Below are 27,443 nucleotides of genomic sequence, written 5' to 3' on the forward strand. Positions count from 1 at the left end.
CTTGCAGCCTAAGAGCCCTTGAAGGCAAGGATCTTGTCAGCTGCTGCCTGGCCCTGAATAGAAGGGGGATGCTTAGGTAGGCTGGCAGAAGCCTCATAATAGAGATGAGAAAGCTGTAGTGGTGCAATGAGGAGAGAAAAGAAGTTGAGGGTGAGGTGAGGAGATCAAATCAGATCTTCAGCTTCTGTTTACTTCTCCTCTAGTTCACCTGACAGCATAAAGGCAGTCTGTATTCCCCTGTTTTAGAGACCCTTATTCTTCCTTTTCTTTTAAAAAAGAATACACAGGTCTGCAAACATTAGGGCTCCCTTGAGTCCTGAATAGTATACATAAGCACTGACAGTCACCCCATGAAGTTAGCAAATAGATGCAGTGATTGTTATAAGGTTCTCTACTAATGGTACTATATTGCAGCTTGCATACAAAAAAAGTATCCTATAGCTTCAAAGTGAGCTATGATTAAGTCCCCCTTTTCCTCATAGTTGATGAGAATATAAAGTTATTTTAAAAGTTTGAATGAAAATAAGAAATGTTATTCAAGCAAAGACAGAATATACAGTATAGTTCAGGGGTCAGCAACCTTTTTCAGCCGGTCCATCGTCCCTCGGACCATGTGGTGGGCTGGACTATATTTTGTGGAAAAAATAAGAACAAATTTTTATGCCCCACAAATAACCCAGAGATGCATTATAAATAAAAGCACACATTCTACTCATGTAAAAACACCAGGCAGGCCCCACAAATAACTCAGAGATGCATTTTAAATAAAAGGACACATTCTACTCATGTAAAAACACGCTGATTCCCGGACCATCTGTGGGCCAGATTGAGAAGGCGATTGGGCCGCATCCGGCCCATGAGCCTTAGGTTGCCTACCCCGGTATAGTTTCTATGATTCTCCAAACATTTTTATGAATTGTTTGTAGAGCTAAGTACGTAGTGTATCTACGTACACTGTGCACCATTATTTACTGGATTTTATGGTATTAAACAGAGAATTTCAGCATTCTTGTGTATTTCAGTCCAATGAAAGGCAGGTTTTAAAGCAGGTAGTCCTGATTTCAGCAAAATATGCACTGAACAGCTGGACAATTAAGAACTGGTTTTCAGTATAACCTTTCCAATTTCTACCTAGAAAATTCATTACTTCGGTATATGAGCAATGAAAAAATAGCTCAAGAGGATTACATGTTTCAAAGAAACAGCAAAAAGGACACAGGCAAAAAATCTAAAAAGAGGGGAGATAAAAGCAACAGCCCTAGTCATTATTCTCTGCTACCTAGTTTACAAATGGATTCATTAAGGCAAGACAGCATGAGCACACCTGGGCCTGAAACATCTTTATATCACGTGAGTAAAATTACAAAATAATTCACTCTATGTTGATGCTGTTGTTGAGTGAATGACACATGACCATTGCTTGTTTTTTTAAAATTTTTAGTAAGAAATGAAGCAAAGAAGCCTGGCAGTTAAGTGTAATCTGCCCTTCAGTTGTATTGAATGATGAGGATATGAAGCTGGAGGTCATTGCTATATACACCTTTTTTTTGCAAATTCAATTATATAAAAATAGAATCAAAATGTAAATCGTGCAGTCATATTCATATGATTCTTGTTGTTTTCATAACTACTTTGGAAAGATTAGAAAATATAGTCACCAATTTTATTTTGAATTGAAAATAATGAATTTAAGTAACCACTCAAAAAGAACTATTAAAAGACCATTAAAATCCTGCAAAGTTGAGGGGAAAGCCAATACTTCCCAATCCCCAGTGCATAGCTGCCAAGTTTTCCCTTTTCTCGTGAGGAAGCCTATTCAGCATAAGGGAAAATCCCTTAAAAAAGGGGATAACTTGGCAGCTATGCCCCAGTGCTATCTTACCATTTATTTTTTTTAGTGAACTAGCAAACGGATTTAAACACATCCAGTCTTTGTGGGACTTTGTGTTTCTGGCTGTGTCCCAGTTTCTGTTGTCATTGAGTGTTGTCAAAGCAGATGATTCTCCACTGAGCCCAATTTAAAACCAATGACCTGCTTTTATTCCAGCACACTCATTTTATTGCTTCCCTTGAAGCCTGGGTGACTGAAATAACTTAAAGTATTATAGGAACCCAATTCATAGTACATGTGAATTAACAGAATCCTTAGGGCCTGTGGATATTCTTGTATTTTATTTTCATAATGAATTCATTCATGTACAGTTGTGGGGAATTTTCTCACATGATAAAGTTATTGTCATATATTTTAATAATACAGAACAAATCTATGGACTGTCATCAGACTCATCCAGGATGATCCAGGATATATGAACAAAAATTGATTTTTTTGTGTGACATCTGTTTGCCTATATGCACAAAGCAAAGCAATATAAATGGTTTTGCATATCTTAATCAATTGCATCCATTTAAGACATGGATTTCATTTTTGGTTTTGGATGTGATGGCTGTCTTTCTTGGAGTTTAGTTAAATGTTTTGCAACAGGGAAACAGCTGCTTCATAAAAATAATTTCTATTAGTGCTATCTTTAAATAAATAGAAATTATCTACTTAAATTCTGATTTTTTTAATGATAGTCTAAGCTATTGTAAATTTTCCTGTAAATACAAAATTTGATACAAACCATTTTTGCTATTTTGGTCTTTAAAAGTAATGAAATTAAATAGGCGGTGATCCTTGTTTCTTTTCTGGAATTGTACACATCAATCAAACAAGAGTCTCCTGATTCAGATTTCATGATAAACTGTGGTTGAACAAACCAGAATCGAAGCACTGAAACCAGGAGTATGAAGAAAGGCAAGGGGAATCTATGCAGGAGCACACCTCATTAACAATATATTGGACTGATATTATGTCTAAATTCTGGCAGACAGGGCCCATGCTGCTATAATTGTTCTGTTTTTAATTATTTCAACTGCTCTTAATTTGTGGAGAGGGCATTGGGGTCCCAATCATAGTGGTTCAGGGTAGGGGGAGATACGGTGTGGGAGGTGAGGAAGGCAGGGGAAGGGGCACATAGCACAGGCAATTAGTGACTGTGCCATGTGCCAGCCCCTCCTCCAACCTGAACAATTGCAGTTGTCCTACCAGCCAGCCCTCGAGTCTGCAGCTGCTGTTGCTGAATACCAGGTTACTCTAAATAAGAGCTCCCTCACCAATGAGTTGATTATGGATGATGAGGCCAATCTGTATCACTTTATCACTGGTCTGTGTCACTGAGACCCAGGTGAGTGAGCAGGGTGGAGTTGGTCTCACTCAGCTGTGCTCATTTGGGTACTCTCCCCTTCTTGGGCAACGTTCTTGAGCTTATGCTCTTGGGGGGGATCTAATTTTCTAGATCCATCTCAGTTGGCAAGAGCATTCTTCTTCTCCCAGACCTTTGATTAATTACGGCCTTTGAACCTGGGTTTTTCTTTCTTTCTTATTATTATGTTATGTATTTTTGTGTTTTTATATTATAAGCTGCCCTGTAATCCTCAGGTGAAGGGCAGTATAGAAAATGAATGAATGAATGAATGAATGAATGAATGAATGAATGACTTGAAGGGACAAGGCATAAACAACTCGGACCTTCAAAGTCCATTAACATGAAACTCTTGAAATCTGGTGATAATGCTATTGTGAACTATTAGTCTCTAGTCTTCTGAATTAACATGGCTAGGCAGACATACCCGAACTTTCTCACAGTTACCGTTACTTTCCATTTAGATAAAGAGGAGAGTGCACAGAGATAATTGTCATCTTCTACTGTATACTTCTGAAGAATTAACAAAGAGGATTGATTGGACTTGGAAGTTGCAGTGTGTGTGTGTGTGTGTGTGTGTGTGTGTGTGTGTAGCAGTGTACACATGGGAAATTGTATGCTTTTTCATAATTGGACCAGAAATGCATTGTTAACTTGATGATGAAGCATTGGTGCTCCTCAGTCCATGAAGTGAAAGATCTATTACAGCAGCAAACACTGAAAGGTCAAAAGAGCTCTTTCTTTAATATTGGGCCAATGCAATCCTTATATTCAGTAAACATGCTTTTGATGTAACGATTTGTCAGATTAAGCAAACCAGTAATTGTAGAACTGTTGAAAATGCAGCAAAACAGATTTTAAGTTCTTGAAACTAGTTATTTTCTATTGCTGCATATGCTGCTTGATATTTCCACTTTTCCAGTTTTTTAAAGTCCTGATAGTAAATTAACTGCAGGGCCAAGTGCACTTTTCAGCCATTCCGTAACATATTCCGTCTGAATAGAGCTTGCAGGACACAGTTTAAGAGAACTTCTAGTCTAAGGTTTGTGTTGTTGTACATGAAGTACTGTGGTGTGATTGACACACATTAACCAAACTCTTGTGTGTTTTTTTCTTAGACATTTCAACAATCCTCTCTACAGCATAAATCTAAAAAGAAGAACAAAGGTAAATATTATGTAAAACAGTTTTCACCAAATAGATCTGGTGAAAAATTAAACATAATTTTATACTGTGTAAACATTTTTGCCTGCATATATTTTAAACATGGCAATTCTAAAACAGACACACTCCAATTTTGTAACAGTTAATGCTGATATGTGCTGCTGGGATAGCTCAGTTGGTAGAGCATGAGTCTTTTAATCTCAGGATCTTGGGTTCAAGCCCCACATTGGGCAAAAGATTCCTGCATTGCAGGTGTTGAACTTAGATGACCCTCATGGTACCTTCCAAATGCTGCGATTCTATGAAACATTCATAATTTTCTCAGTGCATGTTGCCATTTCCTCCACTCGTCATTATGACCTTAAGCCAGAGCATCTCCTATGAGAATTGTATGACCTTATCTAGGCCTTAATTTTGTTTTCCATCTAAGTCAGGCATAGGCAAACTCAGCCCTCCAGATGTTTTGAGACTACAATTCCCATCATCCCTGACCACTGGTCCTGTTAGGTAAGGATGATGGGAGTTATAGTCCCAAAACATCTGGAGGACCTAGTTTGCCTATGCCTGATCTAAGTAGTAGACTATGCTTTAGTCATAGCTACTTATTAGAATGGATGGAGAGAAGTTCCACCCCCCAGAAAACCTGAACCACAACAATGCATTCCAGCTCAGAACAGAAGTATAATATGGGTACATGAATCATCTCTGAAACAACTGTTCTTTTAAGGTCTCGCACCAAGTAAGAGTAAAAGGCGAATTTCTTGTAAAGATCTTGGTCGTGGAGACTGTGAAGGCTGGCTTTGGAAAAAGAAAGATGCCAAGAGTTATTTCTCACAAAAATGGAAGAAATACTGGTTTGTCCTGAAGGATACGTCTCTCTACTGGTATATCAATGAGGAGGTAAGAAACTGACATGTATGGTGTTCTTCTTGCAGACGGATGTGGCTGCACTGAACAATATGGCTACAGTCCAAAAACATGATATATGCATGTGGGAAAGAACCATACATAACTGCCCAAACTTGATTTGGTCATTACATGTGTAGAGTTTTGTTTTTTACTGTCTGTTTGTACTGGGGAGACAAACTACCTTTAATAATGGCTTTTCCCTTCAGCAGTGGAAACAAAAAGTGCAGTTCGGACACTGTGTACAACTCTCTGCTGTCCATGTTTTAAATTAGTGATTCCAAGCCATGCTTAATATTGGTAACTTAGGTTTTCTTCTTCTTCATTAAAACAAAAATAGCCAGGGTACACTAAACATTCACCACGCAGAAAAATTATATCAGCAGATGCTATGGCCCTGATTCAGAAGCCATACAAATTCAGGAGTTCCCCATATGAATGAAATGCTTCTGATACCAGCATCCCATTACATGCTCCATTTCTTTCTCATACAATATAATGTGAATCCTACACTTACCTTGGGTTCAGTATCTGTATTGTATGTCTCAATCTCTGACATTGATTGGTGGAACTGGTTTGATGGTGTGGAATGTTCAGTTGTGGCAAGAGCTAAATAGTTTGTAGTGCAGCTTTTGTGAGAGAATTGAGTATTGTTTGTTTGACTGGAATTAGAACTCCACATGGGACAAAACGTAGGATGGAGGAAGATGTCACAAGAAACAGGCAATATAATGATTCCTGGAGGATGAAGAAAAGATGTAAAGAAGGCAGTTGACTGAGAAAGAAGAATCTGATGGAAATGTAGGTGAAAAGTGAGACATCAGTAAAAGAGCTAAGGAGGTAGAGAATTGAGACAAGAAGGAATTAATGAGAACTCTGAAGAGCTCTTAGCACTTAAGATGAGAAGTGAGAAGGAGGGGAGAGTGTTAGTATGTTGATTAAGATACGGGATGACTTACTAAGGTAAGACAAAGTTGGTAGTGACCTAAGGTCCTGAAGAAACTCTGGGTCATGGAGATACATAGTTGAAAAAAGGATAAAAATTAGGATCAGGGCAAAAGTATACATAGAACTGACAAGCACATGTGACTGAGCAGTATTGGCAGAAGGGCTGGGAAAAGGCAAGGAATAGAATAAAGGGGATACAGAAGTGCTAGATCTGATGTGTAGATGCTAGCAATAGAATTCAGGCAATTGTTGCTTTGGCTGTTATTGCAAAGTTGTGCCTTTGCAACCCTAAGGAAACAATGAGGAAGAGACAGCAAGATTACAGTAACAAGAGTAGGCAACTAAATTCCCACATTTTTGGCTCAGTTCAAATGTAACAATTTTTACTCTGTGTACTCACATGTTTGTTCATTCTTGCTAGGCCATAGTTTGGCATAGCATTTTGTACAAACCAGACCATTGCATTGTGCTTCTAATACTATGTTCTGTCTTCAAAAATGCATGTTTAAGGTAATTGTGTATGCTTCTACTGTCCAAGTTATGTCAATTGCCCCCAAAGAGAAATGGTTGAAGACGTGGTTTAAGTTGTTCTTAAAAATAATTCTTCTTAAAGTGATGTTTTCACATTTCTGGGAAGATGCTTCCATTAATTTTTGTGGAAGTTTTAATGAAGCAATAAATCAGAAATTGTTATCTTGTGAAAAGAGATAGTTCTGTATGCTTGTATTTGTTTTCTTTTTGATTGGCTGCTGCTTTTGCTTTTGTTCTTTAATCTGTTCATCTTCATAGGATGAAAAAGCAGAGGGATTCATCAGTCTGCCAGAATTTAAAATTGATAGAGCTAGTGAATGTCGCAAGAAGTAGTAAGTATTGGAACAATATTCAAAAGTAGATGAAACTAAACAGTGAAACAAACATAATTTTGATAAAATGTTCCATTATTGATGCCTTTGTCTGGTAGTATTCATCTTTGTTGAAGTTCAATCATTACTACTACTAATAATTAATATATATTATCATTTGCTACTTTAGATACTCACCAAGTTCATTCCTGGTATATAGGAATAAGGATTTAGGAATGGCCACTCACCCCCTTCTCAGGTGGACTGTGGTTGCAGACCTCACTTCCATCCCCCATCCCCAGCAGCTAGGTCCCAGTGTGTCTTGCCAGCCCTTAGGGAAATTCCCCAGCCAGCAGAATCAAGGAACGGGTTCCTTGCCAAAATGCTAGCTTCAAATGGGCCCTGCCAGATGGACAGTACATTGCTAGCTGGCTGGGCATTGGCTGTGGGCCATGCCTGGTCAGCCGACAATGCATAGGGCATAATTTTTTTTGTTGATGTTCTTGGTTACTGTTTTTGAGGCTTGGATAGTTCACCTTTACTTTTAACTGATTACATTATCATAATACATTTTAATTCTTAATATGTGATAAAGCAAAGTTCACTTTTTCTAAACTAATGTTGACTTCAATTTGGAATATATATATATATATGGTAATAAATAGTAGAATACATAAGAATGCCATTTGGGCATCCAGCCAAATCTTTCACAAAGCTGTAAGTTGGTATGGATGCCAACCTTTATGTGCAGTTCAGTGCCTGTTTAGATTAATAGTGGATTGTGCCAGTGTAATACCCTGCGGTCTAGAATGTAGATCTGATGTTTCAAATGTTGACAGTAATGCTTTTTATAGTTGGTTGAGAGGGAAAAGACCTATGAAATACCTCATTACTGTGAATAACTTCATGATTACAAGTTCAACAGCTTGTCAGAAATTAAGACACATTTGTTTTTCTGTTCAACTATTGAGTTTTAAAGTTGAAAGTAAAGCCAGAAACACTGTAGTATGAAAAATCATAGAGACTTCCAGTTAAGTATAATTTGGCTGAATGGTATTATATCCAGAAACTTTTATGATATATTTGCCTACTAAATACAAGTGCCCCAATAAATAAACTGCTTCATATTTATCAAAAGTATACTGAGTCAAGATAGTGTTTAACTTGACACCATGTTCAGATAGATTTAATTTGGGTGTAATCCTGTCCACACTTACATAGGATTAAACACAACTCAGTGGAGCTTACCTCCACATAGACATACATAGGATTATATGCTTACTGTATTTTTTCACACAAGTATATCCCAAAATGTATAAAGTGCAAATGTTCTTGATTTCAGAGTAGAATTGAAACATATACAAAATATAGATGATATACAGCTTGGCCCAAAAGTAGGTATACAGTCAATCAATCAATCAATCAATCAAGGATTATTTTTCTTTACTGATATTGTGAATGATGAGAACTTGAGTCAAGGACAAAGAAAGTGAATTCTAAAGCAGTATACTTACTTTTGGGCCATCCTTTTAATACTGAAAAATAATGTTGTATACCCATGGTGCTTTGTTATTTCCCCCCCAGTGCATTCAAAGCTTGCCATCCTAAGATCAAAAGCTTTTACTTTGCTGCTGAGCATCTAGATGACATGAGCAGGTACTGTAACTTAATTTATGTAATGAATCAATCTTGAGTATTTTTGGTATTTTTATTGTATTCACCACCTTTCTTTTATCAGTCCAAAAGGCCAATGAAAAAATTATTTCCTGAATGTGAGTAATATAAGAGAAATATTTTTTAAAAAGTTTAATTGGTGTGTGTGGTAAAGTGGTTAGAGCAGGCATCCCCAAACTGTGGCCCTCCAGATGTTTTGGCCTACAATTCCCATGATCCCTAGCTAACAGGACCAGTGGTCGGGGAAGATGGGAATTGTAGTCCAAAACATCTGGAGGGCCGAAGTCTGGGGATGCCTGGGTTAGAGTGTTGGGAGTTCAGGGTTCAAATCCCCACTCAGTCATGAAACTTAGAGCTTAGGCCAGTCACAGTCTCTCAGCCCAACCTACCTCACAGGGTTGTTGTATGCATAAACTTTGGAGGAAGAGAACCATGTTATGAGGACGCTGATTGTGCTTTCCACAAGTGATGACTACTGACTGCACGGGTACATATTTACAGTGTTTTATTATACAATTATATACAAGACAGAGTTCAAGTTCTCATGTCCATTCAGCCCGAGTCAGATTCCAGGAGTGGCGATCGTCGGGACTGCCTCCAGCAAAGTATCTTGGACGCCCTTAGTCTCCTCCTCTCCTCTCTGCGCTTTAGATCCCTGCGCTGTCGAGGAGACGGGGCAATGACTTTTCCCTCCCCTCCTGAGCTGCTCAAGTGCTAATCAATGTCCCTAGCATCTGAGACCTCTCCCTCCGCAGAGCTCCCTGCCTCTCTGACCCCTTGCACCGCCTCACCAGGCTCTCTGCTGACCCCTGGTGGTCCCCTGACACATGTATGCCACCTTGAGCTCATTGGAGGAATGGTTATATTCCCGAATGCGAAGTATACAGTGAGGGGATAACATTGGAGAGGAGTTAGTGGAGGGTAAAGGGTGGCTTTTGCTAGGATTATGGGAAGTGAGTGGATTTGGCAGTGAATAAGGGGAGGGGTGACTTTGGGGGGAGTAGGCAGAGTTGGTGAGTGAAGCAAGCAGCAGTGCATCCTTGTGTGTGTGCATGCGTGTGTGCATGCGCGCACGCACCCACCCACACCCACCCACCCACCTACTGATCCAGCAAGGATCAGTTTCTAAGTATGGATTATTTCCTCTGGATAAACAAGAAGCTGCTCTGAGTGTAAACATCTGTTGAGTGTTCTCATTAATTCTCCTGCCTAGTTCTGGATTTAATCCAGCTGCAGTGTTCAATGTAGTTAGCCAGTTAAGAGCAATTTAAAGGAACCCAAAATACCTTCAACTATTTTGGAACTTAAATCAATTTCATTTTTTATTAAAGTAAAAATATATTAAGACAAATCAGACCATGGAGGGTACTGTACCTCAGTTTCAATTTTCTCTGGCATTTCTTCTTCAAAAATACAATTTTCACTGTTTCCTGAGTACACTGCATAATATTTCAAGTGTTAGATCACATAAGTGCTTATACACACTAAATGTTCATGAAGTACAACTGGCCCGTAAATGCATTGTTTTCCGTAAATGTGTGTATATCAGAGCTCTGAAGAGTATATATTAAGGTGAGTGGATGAGTACAATATGTTCTAGTGCAGCCATATCAACCTGCCAACATAGTAGTTGTCAGAACATAGTTTCCAGTAATTAAGAAACTTGTGAAATTATCTAGTGGCACAATGAGTCTTTGTGATACATAGCTCATATACATTTTTCAAAGGGTATCTTGCAAATTACCATGATTAAATGTCAACTTAACTGCAACCATCAAAGATTGTACTGTCTCCTAGATATAGAAATTAATTTAAGTTCATTTAAATTCCTTTCTAGAGACAAAATGCCTCCTTGTTTCCATCTTCTTCTTTTTAAGAAGTCCAATATGGAAAAAAATTCATTGATTTCAAAATAGTGATGGGAGATCTGAGCCAGGGCAGGGCTAAATGTGAGGCATGACTCTGTCTCAAACCTGTTTTCCATGTTGCTGCTTTGCTATGAACTAGCAATAAAAATAGTGCCTATCTAGCTGTGCCAGGAACCACATCTGGGGTTATAGCAATAATCAGGCTTTCCTGCCAAGATTATGCACCGATTGTTTTCACTTGGAAACTAACTATTGGCAGGACAGGCCTGACTGATGAAATAGACCTCTACTGACTCAAAATGTGGAAATGCCATGTCATCATAACAGAAGCAGCTGATTTTTACAGACGGTTTAGTTCTTTTCCTCATACTGCATTATCAATGGTCCAACACAGACAACCATCTTAACCAAGTAGTCTTCTACCCTGCTTTTTTTAAAAAATAAAAAATAAAAGATGTAGTATGGAGTTTCTGCCACACTTTCTAAAATTTGGGAGCCTTATGAAGTGGCAAATCTTTGCCCCACCTCCATTTACCACTTGGTAATATTTGCCATTTGTTTTCACCTATGAAAACACTTTTGACTTTAGAAACATTTATTTAAAATAAATTATGGCTCTGACAAGCTGTATCCATTATCCATTTATAAATTGGGGCAGGGGGCTGTTAGAATTCCTGAGCAACACCTGACACTTTCAACTTGCTAGTATATATAGGAGTTAAGGTCTTCCTATATGCCTTGGTGGTGATGGTTTCAAATTATTTTTATTAGTTTTCCAAATTATTACAAATCAAACCAAATTACTTCAATACAATTTCTTCCTATATGCCTTTGTTAATGGGCTATAAAGTGAGAAACCTTTTCCTTATATCTCTGAAATTTGGCAAGTGTGATTGCTGGTGGTGGGGTAGTAAGTAGTATGCCTGGAAATTGCATTAAGAAGCACAGATGTTGCAGGCAGAATAGCAGCTGTGTCATTTGTTGAAATCAATGGGAAGAAAAAAGCATGATGAAATACATCGAGCTTTACCAAGCAGACAGTTCTGTTAGAAGAAGTCTAGGGGATTGGAAGTCTGATTTGGCGTAAGGTTAGAATTTTTTTTACTTAAAAGAATTTTTCCCCTCTCTCTTATTGATGCACACAAAGCTTCTCCTATCTCTTTGTTATACTATATGATACATGTGCTTCAAAATTAGAGAGTGAACTTTTTTCTGCTGGTATGACAAATAAGGCTTTAAATGTATTGATGAAAACTTTGTAACAGCATTTGATCTTGAGAAATTGGAACAGCAAAAATTCTTCAGTATGATGTATTTGTGAGCAATATCTAACAGATCTTTGAATACCTTGAAATGTTTCATTTTAAGGACTTCCAGAATTCTTGTTCAAGGTTTCCTATTTGAAACAGCATTGTATATGTCAAAATAGTTTTACAAGAAAATTCCAACTAACAAGACAGCTGAATGAAACAGGTCTTACTGCCTTATCTTGTCAAGAAGCTGTAAATAGTTGAATGAAAGACCACATACGAAGTCATGTAACTTGTTAAAGCATTGTCAGTGATGCATTAAAAATATTATTACAGGTGGTTAAACAGAATTAATATGCTTGCTGCTGGTTATGCAGAAAGAGAGAGGATCAAACAAGAGCAAGGTATGGTATAATTATTTTGTTTGATTCACTCAACCTCCCTACTTAAAAGATATGTATTCTGTGCTTTATTGCAGAACCTTTATTTTCTTATTTAAGAATATTCCCTTAGTTGCCGCAACTATTGTTCTTATGCAGTACTTTATTCAAAGACATAGGAACTTTAAAAAATATTCAGGGCGTGTTTGACTACAAAAAAGGATCCGTTATATATGTGTTGATGATTGATGGATCAGGTTTTCCCCCTAAAGCATATTGATTCTATATATTTGACTTTGGAAAGTCACTAAAGGTTGATAACATTTTTATTTTTCCTAATTCTTTATTAGGCCAAAGTGTGCTTAGCAAATGATACAGAGATACAGAGAAGTGTAATAAAACAGTGTCATTTTATTTAGTAGATAGCACTGTGAGGGAAGGGAGTGAGATAACTGAGGATTCAGCTATACAGCTGCAAATAAAGTGTTTTAAGTGCAATATATAATATGACACTTATGGAAAATTCATGTATTATTATTTTTTTAAAAAAGCTTTAAAAAAAGCATTTTAAGAACTTTTTTTTATATCTGTGTAGATTCCACCTGAGAGTGCTCCTATATGGAGTGGTTGTTCCTTTAACCAGAAGATTTGGGGTTGACCTGTTAGACTGCCCTGCAGCCTGCTAGTGTTGCTTTTTAATTGCAGGGCAATTCATTGCCATTAACAGTTATACATGATAGGACTGATGTGCCATATATAACTGGGATCTCAGTGGGTGATTAAACTGGAAGGATTCTATCCTAGCTATGTATTCCAGAAGGAACAATCCTGTCAGCTAAGTTGGCCTCAATGGCAAGGAGTGCATATTTCCATCTATGGCTGGTTTGGTAGCTATGGTCATTCATGGACCAAGATAGATTGCCACCAGTAACTCATGCTCTAGTAAAATAAAAAAATTCCTACAGTAGCACCTTAAAGACCAACTAAGTTTATATTTTGGTATGAGCTTTCGTGTGCATGCACACTTCTTCAGATACACTAGAAACAAAAGTGTCAGACCCTATATATATATATACAGAGGGTGGTGGGGTTGGGTGGGAATGGGTGATGGGCTGATGGGAGTGGTAAACCTGTAGATGGCTGTTAATGGCTACTGATGGCTGCAATTAGTCCTGGGCTGAGGTGCTAAAGAAAGCTTGATCATGCATAATGAGATAAGAATCCGATGTCTCTATTCATCCCAGGTGCTTCCATGGTTTTAAGCTTGGTAATGATTTCCAATGATCAAGCTTTCTTTAGCACCTCAGCCCAGGACTAATTGCAGCCATCAGTAGCCATTAACAGCCATCTACAGGTTTACCACTCCCATCAGCCTCAGACCAACACGGCTACCTACCTGTAACTCATGCTCTAGTGACCTTGTGTTTGTTTATTGCAATGTGTCCTGTGTGGGGCTGCCCTTGAAAATTGACCAGAACATCTCTCATTTGTTGTGCTTGGCTGGCTGTTTGCTTTACCAGGAAGCCAAGACCCATGGAACAAGCATAGAGACAATTGTGTACAGAGAACACAAGTACGGATCATCATAGTGCCTACTCTATGCCAGTGATGGTGACAAAACATACTTATTTCTCTACCACCATTATATTCTCAAATAGCAGTCCTGTAGAACTTTGATAAAGGGGATTATTACAACACAATTCTAGGATGGTTTTATTAGAACCCTTGGAGGCCTGCTTTTATTCATTAGAATGAATTATGAAGATGGCTCTTAAAAACCACATTAATATATATCTTCCATTGCTCCCCTTTTCTGATTATGATGCATGAATTTTGAAGAACTTGATTTCTGCAATAATGCAGGGTTGTTGTTGTTTTAATTTGTATTGCTTAGATTACTGGAGTGAAAGTGATAAGGAAGAAGTAGACACGCCATCAACACCCAAACAAGACAGCCCACCTCCACCATACGACACATACCCACGACCTCCTTCGGTAAGTGTTCATTTGTAATAACTAGCTGCCATTGACCCAGAGTGAGAATACAGAAATACTTTTAGGGTAGTGGCTCCTATGCAACCTTCATCCATTTTAACTGAGTTTGTATTTTGGGGTAAATGATGTTGTAAGTATCCTGTATAAATGCTTGATGTCAGAGGAATTATGTTTGTATATATTCAGTTTTTTGGTCCTGTATCAAAATATAATGTAAGAATAAATACCCTGAACCACTGCATAGAACAACAATCATGACAGGTATATAGGATCTTTATTTATATCTTTATTTAGCAGGATCTAATATTTAAAAAGCATCTTCCAGCTCTCATTAAAACAGTTAAAATAGTAGAACAGCTGCTTTATTAAAAAAAATTTGTTAAGAAATAAGAAATCTTTATTAGAATATCCTTCGAGGAACAAATTTAAATCTGTACATTGCAATTATAAATTGAAGCCAAGCCAAGGTAAAATACTGGCAGCATTCCTACTTTAACTAACATGAACTAAGATTCTCACAAAAGCTCATCCTCCTTCAGATAAGAATAGATTCCATGCTTCCTTTCAAGTTCTTTGTATATTAAAAATAGACTTTTATGTTACAAGACAAAATAGAAAATATGAATACAAAATTGTACAAATGGCAAGATAATAAAGGCTATCCTTAATATGCCATCAGATGTGAAGTAATGCTGATGTAAGAAGAGCAAACAATAAGCTTATATGATAGATGCATTTGAGTGCAAGTAGATAGAGGTGATTCCCCCCCCCATACCATAGGAAAACCTATTTTTCCAGATCCTCCTAAATCATCTTCCCAATTTCAGCTATATTCTTTTGAAGTCTATAGGAAGCAGACTGCATATTTTAAAATGCTTCCTTAAGAACTTAAGTTTTTGAAGCTAGTTCAAGTGCCAGAAGAACATTCTAGTTCATCCAAAAAAGTGTTAAGTTCATTTGAGAAGTCTGGAGGTGATTGTGTCATTTTCAAAAAGGAAAGCTTTTTATTTAATTACTAGCTGGCCTGGCCACGTGTTGCTGTGGGTCATCCCACCCCCACCCTGTCCATGACGTCTCCCACCCCTCCTCCCTCCAACCCCCTAGTTCATCCCTGTGTTTCGGTAGGACACCCTTCCCTCTGTTTTCCCTGGGGAGTGTTGTCCCCTCCCCCCTGTATCGCCATACATTGGCCCCTGTGCACGCATCATGAACATTTTTATATATTTAGATCACATTTTTTTGAAATAAGAACATGAGAAGCAGAAGTTATTATTGTTTAATTTTATTTTTGGGGTTGTCATTTATTTTGGTGAGTATTGTATGATTTGGGCGTCGTTGTTTGTTTTGGTTTGTGTGTGTGTGTGTGTGTGTGTGTTTTGTTGTTAGGATTTTCTAATTTGGAGTAGGTGACCCAGAGAACCTAGAGAACTACTTTAATAATCCCGACCGGGGTGGGAGGGATCAAATAGCGAAGACCCACAGCCCCGTAGCAACATAAGGCGAGTTCCAAAGCACCCGAGCTGTTCGATTCCATAAAAAACCCAGGAAGTGGCAAGGGGAAGGATTGTAAATGGGGAGGGGGGGTTGGCCACTGCAAATATCTGAGGACTTAAACTGGGGAGAGAAAGTGCATGGTTGTTTTTTTAAAAGACACAGAGGCTTGCAATCAGTCATATTATAAAGTGTAGGTTAAAAGGGGCATGACTGCCCTTACTTAAAATGGCCGCCAGAGCCTCGCATGTGACACAACGCCCGTTAAATTTTAAAGTAAAAACCCCTTGCCGTGCCCCCAAGTGCATTGCTGTGGGTTATCCCCCCCGGCCCTAGTGGGGGCCTGGGGGCCTGGCAGGGGCCTACATAAAACAAAGGCCGTGCTGCGGCCTGCGATCCATGTGCTTGCCCTCTCCCCCCCCGGCCTAGTGGTAGCCTGGCAGCCTGGCAGGGGGCTACATAAAACAAAGGCCGTGCTGCGGCCTGTGATCCGGGCACTCCCCCTCTCGCCCCCCGGGTCTAGTGGGGGCCTGGCGGCCTGGCAGGGGCCTACATAAAACAAAGGCCATGCTGCGGCCTGTGATCCGGGCACTCCCTCTCTCCCCCCCCAGGCCTAGTGGGGGCCTGGCAACCTGGAAGGGGCCTACATAAAACAAAGGCCGTGCTGCAACCTGCGATCCGGGTGCTCGCCCTCCCCCCCCTGGCCTAGTGGGGCCTGGCAGGGGCCTAGGGTTCTGCTAATGGCCACCTTGATGGTTTCAGTTGCTTGGTTGATGATGTCATTATTTGGTTTGTGGGTGTGGTGTAGATTTCACAGGAAGGGAGGGGTGTACTGTGGGAGGAAATCCACTTGAGGGTGCTGTTTTACTTTGTTGAAAAACAGGTTTTTACCTGCGGAAGTGCGAGATATGTGGGTGTTTTTTTTCTAACAACACTCGGGGAGTGGCCTGGATCGTTGTGTCAAAATTTCAGGACGATCGGTCAAGCGGTTACGGAGAAAAGTGGAGCCCGCACTTTCATGATTTTTACATTTTTATATATATAGACAAGAGAATAGGTATCTTAATAGTTAAAGAATCTGTTGAGGTCATATTGAATCCCAATTCTGTCTCCAATGACACTGGGCCCAAACTTACAAAATGAATTTCAGCAGCGACAAATGTCAGGTTCTACACTTAGGCTGGAGGAACCAGCTGCATAAATATAAGATGGGGGACATCTGACATGCCAGTAGTACATGTGAAAAGGATCTAGGGGTCTTAGTAGACCACAAGCTTAACATGAGTCAACAGTGTGAGTCAGCAGCAAAAAAAACCTATAGTGCTATTCTAGACTGTATCAACAGAAGTATAGCATCCCTATCAAGGGAAGCAGTAGTTCCATTCTATTCTACCTTGGTCAGACCATGCCTGGAGTACTGTCTCCAGTTTTAGGCACCACAATTTAAGAAGGATATTGACAAGCGGCAATGTGTTCAAAGGTAGATGACCAAGATAATCAAAGGTCTGGAAACCAAGCTTATGAAGAACAGTTGAGAGAGTTGGGTATGTTTAGCCTGAGACTCAGAGGAGATATGATAGCCACATTCAGATATCTAAAGAGTTGTCATATGGAAGATGGAGCAGGCTTGCTTTTTCCAGCCCCAGAAACTAGGACCCGAACCAATGGCTTCAAGTTACAAGAAAGGAGATTCCAATGAAACACCAGGAGGAACTTTCTGACAGGAAGAGCTGTTTGGCAGTGGAATAGCCTCCCACAAGAGGTGGCAAACTCTCCTTCATTGGAGATTTCTTCATTGAACAGAAGTTCAATGACTATCTGCTATCTGTCATGAATGCTTTAGTTGAGTTTCTTGCATTGCAGGGGGCGACTAGATGACCCTTGGGGTCCCTTCCAACTCCATGATTCTATAAAATAAATAGTATTTTCCCATGATAGCTTTGAAGCTCTGACTTTGCCTAGCTGATTTTCTTTTTATTTTCAACTATGCTAAATGAGTCATAGAATGATGTTGTTTAAAGAGGCATAACTGAAATCATATGAAGTCATCTTTGATCTTACATTAGAATTTCCATATCCAGCAAAGAGATTTTTGCAAGCTACCCTTTGCGTTTGTGCCAAGTGTGGTTTCTGAGTGCTGACTGAATGACTGCACTGTGCATGAATGCCGATATGAGTAGCAAGGCATTTCCTCAGCTACAGTCACAGTTTCATCCCACTACCACTACACCATTCAGTTTGTGAAGGTGTCAGGGGTGCTATAACACACAGGTGGAAGGTAAAGTTGATGAATGGTAAATCTCAAAGCTTCTGCTGTAGTCTTAACACCCTCCCACTGCACTGCCTGCCTCAAAAAATATCATACTCCTTTCTGCAATCTGCCAAAAGTATTATGCTTTGGGTGGCGGCTGCTGGTTGTTTCAGCAAGACTCAAGGCATGTTAATAAATCTTGCAGCTAAGACTTATCTGGATCACCCCAGGAGGACTTTGGAAAAGTGATTTCTTATTCCCTCTATCCAGTGCTTACCTGACCTTACAAAAGGCAAGGGCCACGTGACTTCTCCACAGCTGCCTTTTCTTCCTGTATATTGCCTCACTGCCAGGTCTTTCCCATATCTCACCTTGCAACCTGATCTTAATAATCTGTGTGGAACACCAAGAGCATCTTTCTAGCAGTTCACGAGTAGGGACTATGTATTTCATCACTTTGGCACTCCAACGATAGATTTGTCTCCAAATGCAACAGGGATAGAGAAATTCTTCAGTGGTGCACAAACCAAGTGGCTAACCCATGTGATCTTTATCTAAAAAGTGGTCAAGGTGGCTACTCAGCATTTTACCCCTCTGTTCATTTTGGAAGAGCTTTCAACAATATCCTGGTAGAAGATTACATAGGTAATCTTTGTGACAGCTTCTGGTTTCTGGTTTTTCAAACTGAAATAAAACCACCATTTAATTCTGACATTCATATAATTTGTAGTGTAGGGACTGACACTCCAGATTTTTCTTTGCCACGGTAGATCCCATGAAACTGACACAAAGCACATATGGACTTCTCTGGATTATTATTTAAAGGCTATTCATAAATTCTTATGGCATTCTGTAAATGTCAGTGACTGCATTTTCATAACTTCTTAGGAGCAAGTTTTTCCCTCTTCTCCAGTGATCTGCAAGGTTTCACCTAAAATCAGATTTTAGTACTATTAGCTGTAAACTGAACCATTCTTTGAATCACTTAGTTTAGTAACACACTGTTTTCTGAATATTGCCTTTATTATTTAGATTAACCTTGCCTTTCAAATGCATTATGAGGGTGACTTTATCATAAAACAGCAACCCTTTTAACTGTGGAATCAATGAATCCTTAAGTATATTAAATTGCTAGCTTCATTGTAATAACAGTTGGGAGAATATCAGAGCTGGGCCCAAAGACTGGAGTGGTAAGAAGGTCTTGTAGTTGTTTGACTACAAGTATTCCAAGATGCATCTCCTGGGCGTTTATACAAACAGATGTCGCATACACTGTTTCTTTACTGTTTTGAACCTTGAGATTTTGACTGAACAATTTGAAGCTAGATAGAAGCAAATACAACTCTTACTCAAAACGTTTGTCTGGTGTATGTGCAGGAGCATAAAAGCAACCAATAATCACTTCTAAATATTGATATTTGTACCCAATATGTAACACAGAATGGCAAGGAATATAGTGCAACAAAGCCAAATAATGATTCTACTTAAAGATCAGTCTGGAAATTTGTGCTTCAGATGATCCTCCTAAGATTAATTGGGTGGCTACATATGATGTATTGGGCCTTTTTGGCTGGGGTACTCTATTCTCTTTATAGTCCTGATAGTTCTTTTTCCAAGGATTACGGCTTTGTAGATAGATTTCAAAAACAATTTCTTTGAAATATCCTTTTATGAACTAGGAGTTGGAAAATACATAAGTTAATAATAAAACCTATATCCTTGCTAGCTGTGGTACATAATCGCCTTTGAATATTGCAAACATTCAGCTATCTTCATAATTGATCTGAAACCAGAATCTATATTCATGTTGCAGATGAGCTGCGCAAGCCCTTTTGTGGAACCAAAGCATAGCCGACTCTCTTCCACTGAAACTTCCCAGTCACAATCTTCACATGAGGAATTCCGCCAGGAACCAGTTGGGAGTACTACTGAATCTCCCATCCGCAAAACAGCCAGCCAGCGACGTTCTTGGCAGGATTTAATAGAGACTCCACTGACAAGCTCAGGGTTGCACTACCTTCAGACTCTACCACTTGAGGACTCTGTTTTCTCTGACTCAGCTGTTATCTCTCCAGAACACAGGCGGCAGTCAACTCTTCCTACACAAAAGTGCCACCTGCAGGATCACTATGGCCCTTTCCCTTTAGTGGAGGGTGAGAAAATGCAAGCCCTAAATGGGAATGGGGGCAAGCCCCGCAGTTATACTCTGCCCCGGGATAGTGGGTTCAACCATTGCTGCCACACACTCTCTGTCAGTACCTCCAGCCATCAGGAAGAATTGCCACAGAAAGAGCAAGAAGAAGAAGAAGAAGAAGAGGGAAGGCAAATGGCACCAGAAAACCAAGAAGATGAAAGTAAGCACTAATTATATTTAAAATTGATTAGAAATAAATTGCATGTAGAAAAGGGAAATTTTTTAATTGTGAATATGACTTTACATCATACCTTTTTCTGTACATAGTAGAAATAATTAGCTTTTGACACAAAAATTAACTTTTTATGCATGTTAACTTGATAAATCAAATTTTAGAACAGCTTTATTTGCAGCACAGTTATTCTTCATGTTTTTTATCATTATTTTTCTTTGTTTTTTTCCATGGAGGGGTATTTTGCCTATACCAGTGTGCTTCTGTCTTGGATGCTAGTTTCTTTCACAGGCATGAATTTCTTGTTTTGTGATAAGTGTGTTTGTGTTGTTCCTCAAACTTTGGAAAGAAAATCTTTGATGGTGATTATGAAATATTTATTTCTAGTCCTAGGGCTCTTGCATTCTGGAAGGCTCCAATCCTGATAGTTTAAGTTAGGCAGTAGGTAGCTTTCCTAATTCAGTTTGCTCCTGCCTTCATTGAAAGGAGTCAGGCTGCCATTAAACTCCCATCTCTACTCTTCTGAGGCAATATTTTTCTTTCTTTGTATGATTTTTCAGTCTTTCTTTCTTTCTGCCTTTTGCCCTGCTTGCATTTGGCTTATTTTCTCCCTTTTGTGGCTCGCTGGTTCACATTTTCTCTACTATTTCCTAAAAAACAAAAACTTTAAAAAACATTAAAACCAACTCCTTTGCCTCCTCTTTGTCTAGTCTCTTCACTATCCCCCTTTTTTTCTTCTGGTGCAGCAGCAGAAAGAGAATTTGAACGCTGCTGCGCCTGCTTAAATGCAGTCAAACCCCGTCCCCCAGCCGGCCCTATTGGCCATCTGAGAGGCTTGGCATGGCAGCAGGGATAGGCTGGAGCAGGGGGCCGAAAACACACACACACACACACACACACACACACACACACACACGCTTAGCGCGGGAAGCGGTTCCCGCTCACAAAGTCTCCCCTCTTCAAGGAGGAGAGATCTTAAGTGGGAATGACAGCAGATCACCCTTCCTCTGCAGCCTCTGGTGCCTCCAGCCAGCCAGCAGCCCACAAGGCAACAGAGGATCCTGATTGGATCTTAAGAGTAGTATTCCATTGCTAGGGTAAAGTCATCCTCCCCCAGTTAGATTTGACTACAATATTTTGTCCTAGATAGGTCCTAGTTTCTCCTTTGTTGCTGTTATGGATTTCTTGTACAATTAGGCTGGCCTAAATTCCAACATAGATAGATGCTAATTTAAAAAGGCAACATGCAATGAAACTTTGTTCACTAATACTGCACCATTTTCTACTGCATACTGATAACCCAGTAAATGAATGGGTGTAAAATATAAGCACAATAGCTACTGAGCATACAAGCAAAAACTCAAGTTTCTTGTTACTATGGTTATCAGTATTCTGTTCATATTATTGGCACTTTATTTTACAGTATATGTACATATCACATATTTTACTGCTCTACTCCTTTGTCATTAACTGCAGCCTCACATTACAAAAGTGGCTGGAATTTTTCCTGACATAGAGAGTTGTGGTTAAAAAAACTTGTCCTGCTTAATTTCTGCATCTTAAGATACTGTTAAAGGCACCAGAAAAGAAAAAAAAGTAATAAGTGTAGATAGCAATACTTTTTCAAAATGTTAAATGGTTTACTGGGAACATTGCATACTTAACATTTATGAAGCAAAACCTGGTGAAAAATAGTTGCCACTTCACAGCTTTCACTGCTATTTTGTTCATTGCCCTGAGCAGGGGTAAAATTCAGACTGGCAAATTTTTTAAAAAAAGAAGTCATAAGGGGAAGTCATAAGGGAGAGAAGTAAACTCAGCTTTATATATGTGTTTATATAAAATTATGCTATCTGTGCTGAGAAGCCATACTTGTAATATGCTAGAGGATGCAAGAAACTGTTTTCTGGTGCAACATACAAATTTTTGAAGTAGTGTAAAATAGATTCCTCATCTCAGAGGGTTTTGAAGATCCTCTCAGAATTTCATTCATTTCATTCAGACCTACTTCAGCCACCTCTCATTTTGTAGAATGTGAAGAGAGAAAACTATTTTTGCTGTGTATCTACTAGGTTAAGAAAGGCAATGCTCCAGAGAAGAAAGCACATAGCACTGGTGGAAAATACTTAATGCAAGTGCTGGAACTGGCCATAAATTTTGCCTTAGCTGTTTAACATTCTGAGCAGAATAACAGTGTGTTGCTTTCTGCCACAGTGAAAGCTTAAAAGGTCAATGAGAGATGTATTTCCCTAAACACTTGAGGACCTACATCAGAATACACAATTGTCTAGTTTCCTGGCTCATATCCAACATGTTTTTGGAGCTGTGTGTGGAAGGAGCTGAAGCCATTTAAATTATTTATTAGTTAATTTATTAATAATTTTTTACAAACACTCTCTTCATTTAGATATCAGAACAGTTACAAAATAAGACCAATGTGGTCATAGCACCATAGTAATAGTGAATAACTTGATGCTAATAAGGATAACAGTCTGCACCAATCATACTTCTACATGCTTTGCACTGTATGCATGATAAACACTCTGGCAAACATAAGTGTATGTACCTGAAGTTTAAATTATATGGTGGCTCTTACAAAGTGACTTAGAACAATCACATGAGACATGCAACTCATGTGTACCAGTTAAAGATGCTACATTCTAACTTGAAATGGTAGATGTTGCGTGGCTTACTGTATGCCTAAAAATAAGAATGAATCCTGTTATACAAGTACAGCGGTACCTTGGTTTATGAACACAATTGGTTCTGGAAGTCTGTTCATAAACTGAAGCGTTCATAAACTGAAGCGAACTTTCCCATTGAAAGTAATGGAAAGTGGATTAATCTGTTCCAGACGGTCCGCGGAGTACTTAAACTGAAGCGTACTTAATCCGAAGCATGGGTGTAATTGGTTCCGGAAGTCTGTTCATAAACTGAAGCGTTCATAAACTGAAGCGAACTTTCCCATTTAAAGTAATGGAAAGTGAATTAATCCGTTCCAGATGGGTCCGCGGCGTTCGAAAACCGAAAATTCGTAAACCGAGGTGTTCGTAAACCAAGCTTCCACTGTACCATAACCACTGATAACTGGGAAACACTGGCCTGCGAGCGCTCCAACTGGAGAACAGCCTTTACCAAAGGTGTCACAGACTTTGAAGAAGCATGGACTCAGGGTGAAAAGGAGAAATGAGCACATTTGACAACCCCTCACCATGATCAACTCCCACCTGGAAACCTCTCTCCCCACTGTGGAAGAATGTGTGGATCCAGAATTGGCCTCCACAGTCACTTACAGACTCACTGTTAAGATGGTGTTCATGGAAGACAATCTTACTTAGCTACAAATGATCACCAAAGAAAGAAGGGAAAGAACAAGTACCATACACCCTACTTTTTATATAGATTATATAATTTATACTTACAGCATTTTTATTGTGGTTCCTTTTTTATCTGGGAAGCATAAAGCAGTGTTGAACATCCTTTGGTTAAGCTGGTGCTGTGTAAACCTAAGTTGCTGGGTTTTCCCCCAAGGGCTTGTTGGGTAGGATAGACTTTGAAATGATATAGATCACTTGAGTTGTCTGCACCAGACAGAATCTATTAAGTATAGTTGATGTTCTGGCTACTTTGTTAGTTCTTTGAATCTTCCCTGGCAGGCAGGCAGAAGGACCATTAACATGTTATATTTCTCCCTCTGGAACTCTTCAGTGTAATAAATGCACATGTATCCAGTGGCATCTTGGATGTTCAAAGCTATAAAAAAATGACAAGTGATGTATCACTTTAGAAATATGAGTAAGTTTTGTTGAGTAGTTGAAAGTATACTACAACTGGGAAAGAACTTTCTGTTCTATAACAGCCAACATGTTTTTTATAAGTCACCTTCACTTGTTTAAAAAACATGTACCCAGTATAACCTGAAATGATCACTCCTTGTGTTCTTAACGGAACCAAACATAAGAAATAAAGTCTAAAAATGAATTTCCCAAATTTTCTTTCATTATAAATTTGGTTTCACTTCTAAGCCAGTTTCATCACTACTTCTGATACTCCAATTTTATTATTGTTGATATGGGACCTATGTGCTGTTGACAGTGTGGGGTGCATGTGGTTAGAAGGTCAAAAATGCAAGCAAGGTAGGGGTTTGATTTAAACTGATTTAAATTAGGCAAAGTATTTGTCAGTACATTAGTACAGTGGTACCTCTACTTACAAATTTAATGTGTTCCGAACGTACATTTGTAAGTCAAAAAAAATTGTAAGTCGAATCCCATAGGAATGCATTGGGAGAAAAAATTCATAAGTCGAAGCAACCCTATCTAAAAATTCGTAAGTAGAAAAAATCCTATCTAAACCGCATCCAAGATGGCGGACGGAGCTCTGTTCGTAAGTAGAAACATTCGTAAGTAGAGTTATTCGTAAGTAGAGGTACCACTGTATGCTCTTTTGACTTCTGGAGAGGAAAATGGCGGACTAGATATCACTTGTCAACAGTCTGTCAACAGAAATAATTATGTGGTGATTAATGATAGGCAAGGTATAAATCTTGGTTATTACTGTACATTCTCTCTGAGAAGACAGAGATGATGGACAGAGTGGCCTAGAATAGAGGAACTTCAATCATGTCCAAACACAACATAATAGTCTGGAGGGTCAGTCCTGAGGGCATAAGGTAGGCAAAACCTCCCTTTCTTTAATTACTTTTGAGACTGTTATAAATTACAACTGAGGTGATCTCTCCGCTTGTTGAAATTTGCATCTGGAATGTGAACTGACTGCTGGCTTACGAAGAGATGACAATTGAAAGCCTGAAAGCAAAACAGAATGAATGTTTTAATAGTTTATTACTAAGAAAGATTTTAAGTGGCTAAGAGACGTTCCAACTGTTAGAAATCTTTATTTTATTCTTAACCTTCCATCCCGTTGATGAAAGTACTGGCTGCAAACTGAAATTAGTTTTATTTATGCCACTGGGGGAAAAGAATGCTGTCTGGAGATAAGGAGATGGGAGACTCAAGCTGTTAAGGCAGAGACAATAAGACTTTAAGGTGGAGAGTGAGTTGTTAATAAGACCAAGAACACTCAGTATGGCAAAAACACTGTTGGACACCCCATTGACTGTTGGCACCATGCAGCAATTACTGGACGAGCAATTAAAAGAGATCAGAGCTGAGATGGCTAAAAGGGTGAATGAAAATAGAGCAGTGAAAGATGAGGTTAAAGAAGACACTGAACCTTTGGAAAATAATATTGATAAATGACTGCCAGAATAGGAGAGTGGAATGGAAGAAGAGAAAATGGAAGTACTTTTTTTTTCTAAATTAGGATGGAAAACCACAACGAACGGGAAATTGGAAGATATGGAACTGGGTGTGAATTAATGAATGAATAACTCTTGATTACTGTTTTAATATATGACCACAGGAAATAGACTCCTGTATGAATAAAGATGAAGGATGTATTGCTTCTCAACATTGAAGGGAAAGTTGTTGTGCTGGACAGGAGGAAGACTATTCTTGACATTTATCAATGATAATAATTGGAGAACCGCTTTCAGAGTTTGTGTAAGGAAGGAAAAAGGAATGGACTTGAGATGTCTGGATCCGAAGCCTGGGATAATATCGCCTAGCAGAAGGAGGAAAAGTGGGATACCTTTCTGGAGTGAATATTTTGAATAATCTTTATATATATAAAACTGACAGATGGAGAAATAGAGGCCCTTTTTATTTCTCTTTTCCTTTAATTTCTTTTTTCAGCCTCTTGTTATTTTTATCTGCTTCTTTTTCTTCTTGCTTTGTTTTTGTTTTGTTTTTGGTGTCCTATACTCTGGGTCACTGAAGGGATTGTATACACATGAAGGTGATGGCTGGCTGGTGAAGGACCCTATGTGAGAGTCAGGTAGGGGAAGATCTCCCTCGGTGCAAGGCTGGGAGAAGAAAGGGATGCTCCTAGGTGAGAGCTGGGAGGGTACATCCCCTTCTGTGTGAGACAAGGATTAAGATACCTTTGTACAGTATTTACTTAGCTCTTCCTTTTTTGTTTTCCCTTTTTATTTAGGTAGTTTGTTTTTGTTTTTGTTTTATTGTATGATGGAAAATTTTAATAAAAATAATGGGGAAAATACATTACTAGTTCTTTGTTTTTGTTTGCAGTGAAAAGACAAGTCCTTTTTGAGCATTCTTTTTTCCCCATTAGAGATACCATAGTAGATTTGTTGTAATTTATTCCTTAGTGGTATTTTTCATTATGAATTACTCTGTTGTTTTCTATTATTGATTTCCTCCCAGTCTCACAGTAACTAAATGAAGAGCTTTCTTCATTCCCTGAAGCATTCTTTCAGTAGTGGTTACAGAAACAAGCTTTGTATGACATTCTTTGTGTCGCTTAAACCATGTTACTCTTTGGTGTTTCAGCTACAGCCTTATGTAATTATTATATTCATCTGAAAAAGTTGCTATCTAAAGTGTTTTGAAGCAAGACACCTTTCCTCTGAGATAATATCTGGCTAAACTACAGATTTTAATTTTTTTAAAGCATAAATATTTTCATTTTGGGAGTTAAGTGTTTTGATACATTGGTAATGAATATGCTCTTCTAGTACAAAGTTCTGTACAAAGAAACAGTCTTCTAGTTGAAAGAACTGTATGCTATTTCTCATTTCGTGAATACCTTATGGTAGAGGGGTTGGGAGCATTTTTCAGCCAGAGGGTTACATTCCCATGTCCTGAAGTGAAAAGGAAAAAGTGGATGATGCAATGATGAAGACAAATGTAGGAGGAGCAATGAATGTGATTCTTGCATATCTAAGAGGTTTCTACACACACCTGACTCCACCCTTGCAAGGAACACACCATATCACAGTACAAGGAGTGATGTAGGGAGAAAGCCAAGGGCCACACAGGAGGACTGCGTTCAGCCCCCATGCCTGCTGTAGTATGTCCTATATTCTCTGCCATCTATATTAGCCATATGCTGCACCAGCCCTGAAGTATGATGAAAAGCCAACAAGGACTTGAATGTGGTGGTAATTTTGCCACACTGCAACTCTCTGTTCCCAGTTAGGATT

At 38.9% G+C, this 27,443-nt stretch overlaps 1 protein-coding gene and 1 non-coding gene across 3 annotated transcripts in view; both read left to right on the top strand.

The window, feature by feature from the left end:
• CNKSR2 (connector enhancer of kinase suppressor of Ras 2) overlaps nt 1-27,443 on the top strand; it is a 144,177-nt gene that overhangs the window by 94,667 nt on the left and 22,067 nt on the right. For both annotated transcript variants that reach the window (XM_035115478.2, XM_035115480.2), the window contains 8 exons: nt 1,136-1,350; nt 4,361-4,409; nt 5,134-5,306; nt 7,050-7,123; nt 8,687-8,758; nt 12,231-12,298; nt 14,169-14,269; nt 19,825-20,365. In XM_035115478.2, the coding sequence (XP_034971369.1) occupies nt 1,136-1,350; nt 4,361-4,409; nt 5,134-5,306; nt 7,050-7,123; nt 8,687-8,758; nt 12,231-12,298; nt 14,169-14,269; nt 19,825-20,365 (1,293 nt within the window). The remainder of the gene's footprint in view (nt 1-1,135; nt 1,351-4,360; nt 4,410-5,133; nt 5,307-7,049; nt 7,124-8,686; nt 8,759-12,230; nt 12,299-14,168; nt 14,270-19,824; nt 20,366-27,443) is intronic.
• On the top strand, nt 4,566-4,640 carry TRNAK-UUU (transfer RNA lysine (anticodon UUU)). The gene has a single exon. It is a non-coding gene; the product is annotated as a tRNA-Lys (tRNA).

The sequence above is a fragment of the Zootoca vivipara genome, chromosome 4 (genome assembly GCF_963506605.1).
Source record: "Zootoca vivipara chromosome 4, rZooViv1.1, whole genome shotgun sequence".
In the NCBI taxonomy this organism is placed as follows: Eukaryota; Metazoa; Chordata; class Lepidosauria; order Squamata; family Lacertidae; genus Zootoca; species Zootoca vivipara.